Source organism: Brienomyrus brachyistius, chromosome 16, assembly GCF_023856365.1.
Source record: "Brienomyrus brachyistius isolate T26 chromosome 16, BBRACH_0.4, whole genome shotgun sequence".
Taxonomy (NCBI): domain Eukaryota; kingdom Metazoa; phylum Chordata; class Actinopteri; order Osteoglossiformes; family Mormyridae; genus Brienomyrus; species Brienomyrus brachyistius.
Window position 1 is genome coordinate 3,340,368 of NC_064548.1, and position 11,173 is coordinate 3,351,540.

The 11,173-nt window shown below is 40.8% G+C and overlaps 1 protein-coding gene across 1 annotated transcript; it reads left to right on the forward strand.

The window, feature by feature from the left end:
- Positions 1 to 6,446: 6,446 nt before the first annotated feature.
- Positions 6,447 to 10,931, forward strand: LOC125709682 (gap junction beta-2 protein-like). The gene is made up of 2 exons (XM_048978355.1): positions 6,447 to 6,649; positions 8,378 to 10,931. The coding sequence occupies exon 2, from the start codon at positions 8,402 to 8,404 to the stop codon at positions 9,176 to 9,178; it is 777 nt and encodes a 258-aa protein (XP_048834312.1). The 5' UTR covers positions 6,447 to 6,649; positions 8,378 to 8,401; the 3' UTR covers positions 9,179 to 10,931.
- The last annotated feature ends 242 nt before the right edge of the window (positions 10,932 to 11,173 follow it).

The following is an 11,173-nucleotide window of genomic DNA, read 5'->3' on the forward strand; positions in this document are numbered from 1 at the left end:
TTTCAGGCTTAGGGGCCTGAAATATTTTTTGTATGTAAGATACCCCACCGATTTTTCTGTGGTTGCAATTTACAGGATGACACGACAGTTTTTTGTATATCATAGACACTGTGGCACAGAAAATGGAAAACAAATGGTCTGGCACGTCTATCATTCTTACATTGCCTGTGCAATTTCAAGAACTTATGCAATCCTGACCCATCAGGTTGTTCCAGTACCAAGCTGCAAAAATGCTATTGTATAGTCAGAGAAGGACAAAAAATGCAGCCAGGGCAGGTCAATAGGTGGAATTTTCTCGCAACTTAGGCTTGGCTAAGAACCCCTACATTGTAAATGTGCATAAAAAAACCTGTATCAAGGTAAAGCTCTTATTGGTGGGAGGACGGGCGAGGGGGTGGAGTGAACTACATAACACAAAAAAAAAAATACTTGTGATGTAAAAGCGTATGTCATTCAGTGGAAAACCGGACAAAACATCTTGCGGCACAGTCAAATGACACCTGTGTCGGGTTTACTGGGGGGAAACAAGGATCATTTGTACATAACATGAGTAAGATGGAAGGATAAGGAAGAACAAGAGTAAAATGGCAGAAAAGTTACGCAAAGCTCTGAAGTCTGCTGATTCACTGTTTAGGGCCAGCTGGGGGAGGTGTCAAACTGAACCTCACTCACACAAAATTAAGTGCAGAATCTGCACAAGGTAACCTGACTCAGCACTGATCCTGATGTAGCCCTTCCTTTAACCCTAGTGAATGCATATACTGTGCTCAGGAATGAACAAATGATGCTCGGTGAGTGTGTTTTCTATGAAAAGCAGCCATTTTGCTTGTCTCTACGGGACCAGAGGGAGACTATGGGTACCAGTGAATAAGTTTGCTATCCACTTTCCCTACTTGGCCTCCAGCTCCCCACGAGGTCAGCGCCTGTGAATTGAGCCAACTGTATCCTCCCCAGTGATTGGAGAACAGAATGACTTCTCTCCACCGGCCTCCCCTGAGGGTAGCAACCCTCTGAGCTGGTTTTAGGCCAGTGGCGACAACGCTGGGATAATGGGCAACAAAGACAACATTGTGCGCAAGTACCCCCCCACCTCCCAATTCCATCTCTGCTGCTTGTTGGCCAGGTAACCCAAGAGGACAATGACAGCGACCCTACATCCTCTCCCTCCATGGGGCCTTCCTATTCCTGTAAGGGACAGAGGATCACAGTAATGAAATATGCTGGGATGATGGATGTGTCATAAAAGGAAAGTAAAATGGAAGCTCTCTGGGTTTCACAACACCCATCTCTGGGTTCCCATAACCTAAAGACAGATGAGTGTTTGTTTGCAGACCTTTTTGTAGGGGGGGGCGTTTAAAACTGGGCAGTAGGCTTTCAGAATCCTCATGGTTTGCTTGAACAGATACTCCATCCCTTTGCCACAGAATGTAGAATGAGTTTCATTAGTTCGATTTCCTTTCTCCTGATTTTCTCCTGATTTCCTTTCAAATAGTTGCCCTGTTTATAATTTGCAGTTGAAGAAATGCATTAGATATTTTGAGATGTGTGAATTTAATCAGGGTAAACACTGCATACTCCAAACGTTTTCAGAAAAACTCTTCCAGTCGTTTTGCTGAACAAAAGCCTTAAGAAGGGGGGGGGCGTGGCTGTCCTGAGTGGGAGAGTCAGGTGACAGGGGCTGCTCTGTTATTCATCCCCCATCCCTCCTTCATATTTTGGTGTGTTCTGTTCTTTCTTGCCACCCCAGTGACCACAAAGAAACTCCTGACATCCTTTGCAGATACTGCAGTGATTCAGTTTTGTTCGAGTGTGCGTGTGTTTGTCTTTAACTTAGCTCCTATGACTCCTTTGTTTATTTTTGGGTTCCCTTTCTGTATTGTGTTGCTCCTCCCATCCCTTTAAACCCTGATGGGAAATCTCATATTCCCTGCCCAATCCGTATGTCACATGGTCCATTCGTCGTTCTCAGAAACCTCTGCCTCTGCTTGGGGATAAGTGCAGTTAGGATATCTATAATGGGTGTACGTAAGCTTGATTATTTCAGTGCTATGGGGTCATGGACCCGACTCGAGCAAACAACCAGAGTCTGGGTGAATTTGAAGCGGGTTGTTTTTGGCTTTCCCTGTGGTAATTTAGTGCATCTTTGTTGCTTTGTGTGTAGCTTTAAGACACACCTCACAGGTGTGCCAGTTAATGAATAAATCCTATACATAATGCACTTTTGTCTATTGTGAGCCATTGGGAGGTAGAAGATGAGGCACGAGAGCTTTGCTGACTGTATGTTACTGTGGAAATTAATCACCAGCCCATGCCTACAGATGTCTCAGCTAAAGAAGTCAAGCCAGTCCTGATGAAACCACTCAGCTTTGGGATGGGGACAGGGATAGACTGGCTGCTTGAAGGCAATGGACAGAATGCTTTCAACATTGTCTTAACTGCCAAGCCAAGGGTTACAAGGAGCTGGCTTCAGTATTTTAATTCATACATTTAAATTGATTTTAGGCCTTTATAGCACCATGTTAACCTCTTTCAGATCCAGCCAGTTTGACCTTATTTTATGTTCTGTTACACAATGGGCCTCTTTATAGCTTTTGCTGTTTTTAATTGAGACAGGGAACCTTTAGATCAGCACTGTCTGCCTTTGGCCTTGTGATATCACAGGGGGGTGATAATGAATATTATTACTACAGCAGTTTGCAGCTGCATACCATCAATATTTTGATGACTACTACTACCAATGTTTGTACAGAAACGGTTGTGGAGAAATGGGGTAGAGCGAAGCACTGGAGTTTATGAAGGTGAGCCTGGTTTCTTGGATTGGTATGCTCTGTTAGACTGTGAGAAAACAACAGTCCCCTTTGATCTCCAGCTGAATGTGGTTCTCACATCAGTAACTCAAGAGCTGGACCCTACTCAGATTCGTGTAAATGAAGGATGATACACAAACGGTGTACTGAGCCTCCTTTGTACTGCTGTGTCTTTCTGTCTGCAGCGTTTACTTCTTTCTGTATGCGTGTGTTTTGTTTGTGAAGGGTTTCTAAAAATACGTACACATACATGAATGCCTTTTGAATACATATTCCTGCATGTTTGTGTGGGTTATGTATATATTATGTTATGGGGCCAAATATTTCCACAGTGAGATACAAAAAAAAAACTTAATTAGGCATTAGGGAGGGCATTTTTTATCTTGTCAATGTGTAACACAGTTATATCGCTCTCTGAAGTCACAAAAGATCCCTGGGCATCTTTTGAAAGAGTAGGGGTGGTACCCCGGGCTAAAATTGCCCACTGTGGCCCTATCAGATCTGGCCTCTTATGCATTGCCTATATCTAATTGGTGAATTCTGTCCGTTCCCTTCACCACCTTGACTGCTGTGCTGTGTGCATACTGGCACAGAATGGCTGCCATCGCATCATCTAGCTGGGTGCTACACAGTGGTGGTGGCTGCAGTGGCTCCCCAGTCTTTTAGCAAAGCACTCTGGCTCTCTGGAAAAGTGTTATATAAAATGTAACATTCATATAAAAAAATCTCTGAACACAATCAAAAAATTAAATGCCAAAAGTCTTGTACTTTGCTTGGTTACTTACGGTTAAGGTTAGTGCTGGGGGGGATTAAGGTTGTCATAGCTAGGATTAGGGTTATGCCCATACAAATCAATTGAGAGTCCCCACAAAGTTATACATAGCTAATCTGTGAGCACATGTGGATTATGTTCACATTACATTACGGGGACCATTTTTCAGGTCCCCACAAAGGTCTATGAATGCAATGAAGAAACTAAAAATGCCAAGAGTCTCATAATTTGTGTGGTTACTTATGGTAACATCATGTTAGGATTAGAGTTTTCCCTATAAAAATGAATGGAGAGTCCCCACAAAGATATAATTACAAACCTGTGTGTGTATGGGTGAGTGTGTGTGTGTGTGTGTGTGTGTGTATCCTGCTTTGGTATGCTGTTTAGCAATTAAATAATTTAGTTCAATCCATGTTCCCTGCCTCGTGCCCATTGCTTCCGGGATAGGCTCCAGACCCCCCGCGACCCAGTAGGATAAGCGGTTTGGAAAATGGATGGATGGATAGTTCAATCCATCCATCCATCAAACCAATCCACCTTTCAACCACTTGTCCATGTCATGGTTGTCTGAAGTTGGGAATGAAATGTTCTGCATTAACAGTTATCTTTGAAGTGCTTTCACTACAGTAAACAGAAACAGAACATCTTAGTCTCCAAAAGGCTGCCACTTGGACCGGAAATCTAACACTTAAGTGCTGCTGCTAGCTTTGCTTCTCTTACCAAAGATCTGCTTCCTGAAGTGGGACAGAGGACCGACATGTTACTCTTTTGTCAACCCCTGACTTCTTTATCTTGGATATTAGGTGGCATTTTTTGGCTTTGTACCTATAGTGGAATGGAAAAACATCAAAGATTTTGAGATATGTTGTCAAGTTTCTGAAATACTGTGTGAGCTGGTAGAGGAATGCAAAAATGAACACACTCTGATCATCATACTAAGACTTGGCTTAAATGGATGATGTAATTATTCTCCAGTCCTGGAAGGTCAGAATATCAATAAATCTACTCTATCTTCTATGCTGCTCTATGGTTGAGGTGTTTACAGGGCTACTTGATAATTAAGTTTTAAAACTCAATTATGATCAAACAAGACCACCAATAACCTTTTTGTGAATTTGTTTGAGTCTTTTTTATTATACATTCTTTCACCTTGACTTAACTCCCTTGGCTAATACAAAACAATTATTAATTATTAATTCACATTGTATTTAGCAGACAATTACCCAAAATGACACACATTTATTGAGAGACCATGATCAGCATCCCTGGGGAAATTGGGAGTTAGGGTCTTCCTCAAGGGCCCAGCAGTAAAATCAGTATGTAGGATTTGGACTGGCAACTTTCAAATCACAGACACAGACATCTAATCCACGGTACCACAAACTCTTACAAAATGACATTTCAGCAATAACCGCAATAAGATTTTCTCCTGTCTACGGAGTTCCAAAATGCCAATTTTCACTGCAAAAATGATATTCATAAGTAGCCTTAGCACACCGCACACACAAAGCTTGCAAAAACGTGGACTTTTTGGGGGTCATCGATAGACTCTGTATTCAATGACTAATAATGTCAAATTCAAGCTTTTTAACAGCAAAAGAGAGAGTTACGGCACCTGCACTTACAATTTGTCGCGTGCAAAAATAACTCACCCTCATGGAGACTGGCATGCAGGAAGCTGTAGTGGGCAATGAGAAGTGGCTGTTGACTTAGCTCTTAACCTTGAATGTGAAATTTCAAGGTAAAGCAGGAGGAAACAGCATACCTTTTCAGTCAAAAGAAATTCTTATTCATTCCCTTATATTATCAGATTTAGTATCTTCTTTGTCTTATAAATATTACGGTTTCAGCATTGCAAGGCGTGGGAAAACTGTGCTTGAGGGCAGTGGGCGGTGGTAGAAAATATTTTTCAGTTAATTTCACGTAACATAGTGAATCGTTTTACGGTAAATGTACAATGGTTAGAGCAAAGTGCTACAGGTGGGTTCATCGCCCCTCACAGCTTGGTATAAGCTGGGTAATTGTCTTTCCAAACTAATTTAAAGGACTAAAAAATATAACTCAAGAACAAAGATAATCGTCATTATCATAAAATAACGTAGCCATTCAGTAATATTTAATAAATCAGACAAATTTCAGATTAAATTATACTTTAATTTTTACAAATTCGTGATTTAATCGTTGTTTTGTTTTTTTTTTTTCATGTAATTAAACGATACTGGCTTGAACAACCTAATTCGTGGGATGCGTTTTTCTTAGAAATTGCATCATTAATATAAAGTAAATGGTTAACGTCGTTAAAATACCTCATATACCTTCTAACATCCACCAATAGAAAAAGAAAAATATATGAAAGTATGCGTCTAAGTATGAAATACCGATTAAACCGCATTACTCAATTTTGAAGTACATTGTCCGATAGGGGGTTGGTATACTACGTTGATTTAGCGTTATGTAGCGTGCTTTATAACAGCCATTTCTAACAGCTTCTCCTGTGGCTGATTTGATATCGTCGGATGTGATAAAAGTGCGCTATAGGCTAATATAAAAAAAATAATAATAAAAGTCATTTCACCCTTCGGAACATGTATTGTTTATGTAGTTAATTTGTTTTTCATTTAATTCACCGTTTACCATACCAAATTCACATGCCCGTGGGGGTTTCATTGAAGCAAATACGTTTAAGCATTCTTCGCTGTAGGACGTAACAAGAGAACCTCATCCGAGACTGATTTGTGAATAGACTACGTGAAACAATATATTAAACGTATTTTTTCTAGGCCTATATAAGTACTGGAAAGTTAAATAAATAAATAAATAAAGCTGCATTCATAATGTACTGTGCCAGAATTTGCCCCGCCCTCATCAGATTAAAGCAGGTGGACACTTAAGAGGGAGAGCTGGAAGATCAAGTGAGCCGTCTAAAACTTCATGACTAAATCTGACCCGTTTTACGTCGGTGTCTGACATTTGATAATTGCTACTTAATTTCACTCTGCTTACTAGCGTTAGTCGCGGCAGCGAAGAGTGAGCTGAATTTTGATGGATGTGTGCTGATACCTGGACGAAGGTAAGACAGACAAATTGGGGCAGTCTGCTTTACTTATTATATAATTGTATATTGAGGCATTACGATATCCCGACCAATGACTAGTTATTTTATGTAATAACAAAACTTTTGCTAAGACGTTTTATATCCACACAGCACTACCACATAATTATTGATTTGGACGAAATGCTTTAAAATAAATGGTTTATATAATACATTACTCCAATCCTCTTAAAAGAATAACCATTTATGCCTCAGAAACGATTTGCTTGCTTAATCACGTTCCGACCTATAAATCACGTCGTGTTTGAAACAAACAAGTGATTGAGCGGGTTTTATTCCGGTAAAAAGCTATTTAGAAAAAATATATATTATTTTTGCCCCCCACCACCCAGTAGGATGAGTGGTTTGGAAAATGGATGGATGGATGATTTTTGTCTTGTGCAGATTGTCTGATAGAGTCGATAATAACAGTGCTTCTTTAAACGAAAGCAAGAAGACAGTTTTCTTGATGTATAGCTCAGCCAACATTGGTCATTGGTTTATCTAGGATATAATTACAATTGTGGTACCACCTTCGAGTAAAATAGTTTGCACTGTAAAAACAATTACAAACTCTCGCTGAAAATTGCTATATGATACTGTGCTCAATAATCAGTGTTCTTTTTTCCTTGAATCTCACATAACTGGGATGAACAAAAAAACGCTTGACGTATGGAGGGTGGCACTTGATCTGCAATGTTTATTATGCATTACAATAATGAAGTGACAATGACCGTCTAATAGCGAGGATTTAGCTAAAGTTGAGAGGTGATAAATGACAATTTGAGATGTAGCACTACTTAGCAGGGCCGGCCCTGGGTGTTCTTGCGCCCTAGGCGAGACTCCGCTATATTAAAAACATTTTAGTAACACAGGGTATTTGGCTGCTCTGTACCTCAAGAAACCAGAAAAATATTGAAATATTACATCTACTGTAAATAACTGTAATGTCACAGAATGCAACCAGAGGTATTACTAATGATTTTTTTTCAATCGCTCTTTTGCGCCCCCTAATCAAATGGCGCCCTAGGCGCTTATTGGGCGGGTCAGCCTTGCTATTGAGCACTACTTGTCCTTGGTTTTCGGAGTTTTTGTTCTATTGAGTTGAATGCGGTTTAAGGCATAAACGTTTGGGGTTGAAGACGTGCGTATAATGCGCATTCAGCACAAATTCGTTTGTTTCGTAAGATTCCGTCATTGGTAATTATAAGTTATGCGGCATTGTTTTGGAGAAATGATTCATTAACGAACTATGTATTTCAACAATACTGTTTGTTTGTTTTCCACGCACATTTTAATGAGTGGTGTCGATCGCTCGTAAATTACCAGTGCATACTTTACAAGCTTCGGACATAACGAGACTTAGAAATCAGTGAAGTAAAGATTTTACTATGACAGCAGTGCAGCACATTGCCAGCTCATGTCCAGCCGCTGTAACTTTCACTGAGATTTAACCCGAAGTACCTTAGCACAGTACTCAGCTGTACAAACGGGTAAGACAGTCCTGCTATCAATAAAAGCTCTAGGGGAATGTACACCCACCCTTACATCTTCAAAGCTCTTGGTCTGATTGAAATTATGATACTAGGTGAGCAACTAAAAGTAAATACTTGTGCGAACTGAAGTAAGCTCTATTTTAATAGTGTGGCTGTTTGTTTTTTTTCTTTTACCCTGTGAACTCTTAACCCTGATCCTTGTATCTTGCAGGAGCAGTAAGGTGCTGCCGACAGCATGAACTGGGCAGCGCTGTATGTCCAGCTAGGAGGAGTGAACAGGCATTCCACCAGCCTGGGGAAGGTCTGGCTGTCTGTGATCTTCATCTTCCGCATCATGATTCTGGTGGTGGCGGCGGAGAGTGTGTGGGGCGACGAGCAGTCTGACTTCACGTGCAACACGCAACAGCCCGGCTGCAAGAATGTCTGCTACGACCATTTCTTTCCCGTCTCACACATCCGTCTGTGGTGTCTTCAGCTGATCTTCGTCTCCACACCTGCACTGCTTGTGGCAATGCATGTGGCCTACAGCAAGCGCGAAGCCAAGCGGAGCATCCTCCGGGCCAGGGGTGACAAAGCTGAGGATGACCTGAAAACCCTGAAAAACAGGCGTGTCTCCATTACTGGGCCACTCTGGTGGACGTACGCCATGAGTCTGCTCTTCCGCCTGGTATTTGAGGCCGGCTTCATGTACGCCCTCTACTTTGTCTACGATGGCTTCAGAATGCCGCGGCTGGTCAAGTGTGAGCAGTGGCCATGTCCCAACAAGGTTGACTGTTTTATCTCCCGTCCAACAGAAAAGACCATCTTCACCATCTTCATGGTGGCTTCCTCAGGCCTCTGCATTGTTCTCAATGTGGCAGAGCTGTTCTACCTGATTGCTAAGGCACTGGTTAGGTGTTCTGGGGACACCAAAGGGCACTCTTACGCTGCCTCAGATAGAAGAGTCAAGGATAAGGCCTGCCGACAGAACATACGGAACGAGAGGTTGTTGAACACCACTTCAACGCCTTAACTTCCCCACAATCCAGCTTTGTTACTCTCTCACAAGAAGACTGGATAGGACCATTTGTATTTGCTTGCTTTTTGTTTCATTTATATTATAACTTCTATCCTCGCCACTCTAAATACAACGTGAAATAAGTGCTGGTTTAGTTTATATTGAAAGAGATACAATTGATTTCCTTCAAATGTTGGGAATTTTTTTTTTTGCCAAATCAGTGACTTGAGCCAGACGGCTTGTCCTCGTGGGGACATCTAGTGGTGCACTTTAGCATTACACAAAGACTTGCAAATACACAGACCCATGGTATTCCTTCCGTACGATTTAAGTGTTAGATACCCTGCCGTGTAACAAAAGCACTTTCCACGATGCAATAACTTCATAAAGATGGCTATGAAAAAGTCCGAATCTGAAGGAGTGCCTTTGTCATTGATGCTAACTGACACCCGCTATATTCTATGTTACTTAAAACACCCTCACATCCCAAACTTTCACTGATGATTGAAAGCAAAGCATAATAAATTTGGGTCTAAGGCTAAATTGCAGGAAAAAAATCTGACAGGATTATTAAATGCTTTCTCTCAGTGGCCTTAGTGTGTCAGTTGCTCAGTCAAAGGGTAAGTATTTAAAGTAAAGTATTTAATTGTGTGTAGCTGTGCCTCTATAAGTACGTATAGCTTACGTAGTTTTCAACTTGTGGATCAATGAGATTGGAGTTCAGTGTTCAGCCAGAAATCAAATAGGCTAATGCTCAGCTCCTGTTCTTTTGCTGATGGATTTCTAGTTGGTATAACAGTTAAAGATCTATACTCAACCAGTTATACCCAAGGTGGTCTTTAATGTTTATACATTTGCTTTAGAAGAAAAATTTGTAAACATCTACATTGTAGACTGAGTCCAAGAAACCAAAGCCACGGGCTTGAAACTGCTATCGTACAGTCAGGTGTATGTCGTGTCCCCTTTGACTTGCTAGTACTATTACACAAGCCTTCCTCCAAGAAGTCTAGTTTAGTAAAGAACTTATTATGTGGAGGATAAAGGGTTACAATGATAATCAAGTAGAGTCATCATGTTTATTGAGTTTGTTTGAATGTTTAAAGCAGGGGTAGAGAGTTAATTATATTGAAATTGATATCTGCGAAATAGTTCATTATAATGTCTCCTTGCTTTCCGATTTAAAGGTTTTTATCTCCTCTTTCGCCTGCTCAGTGTTTGAAGGTGCTATACTGATACAGAATTTTCTTGCTAGTATATATATCTTATTCCATCTCAAAGCTTGCGATACTCTTACAGATGCTATTGCTCCCAATCGTCCAGACTTTGTGATATGCGCACTTGAGAATAATTAGAAAATTTTGTTCTATGTAGTTCTGCGAAAGTCTCAGTCCCGTCAGTGACTGACGGTCAGTCTAGGTTATCCTCCTGCTGCGAGAACATGCTGGCAGGTGAGCTCGTCGGGAACCTTAACTGTAGCGATTTCTGTATGCAGTCTGAACGTAAGTTTACGGCTTGTCTGTTTGTCCATAATAATGAAAACTATGTGATTGTTGACATGCTGCCTTCAAGAAATCGTTTAAAATTTATTTAGTCTATATACATATATATGTGTGATATGACCATAACAGTAGTCATATCTATTTTATAATTTAAAATTGCATTGTTTTTCAAATATGTACAGTATATGGAAACTATAGGCTACATTTTATTCCAGTGCGAATGTAAAACATTTTTGTTACAACGGCTTTAATAAAAGTATCACCTTGGAGATTGTGTTTATTATAGCTTTTTATGGATATGTCTAATGATCCATTTATCTGAGTCATTTAACGATATTGCCTTTTGTACACTCACAGAAATATTTAGAGCAGGGCTCACCAACCTTTTTGAAACTGAAAGCTACTTCACGGGTACTGAGCCATACGAAGGGCTACCAGTTTGGACTCGTGGTCCTTGGGGGCATCCTGGTGCCCGCGGGCTCCATGTTGGTGACCCCTAATTTAGAGAAAG

What these genes read in the sequence shown, in the direction of transcription:
- LOC125709682 (XM_048978355.1), top strand. Translation starts at nt 8,402, where the DNA reads ATGAACTGGGCAGCGCTGTATGTCCAGCTAGGAGGAGTGAACAGGCAT.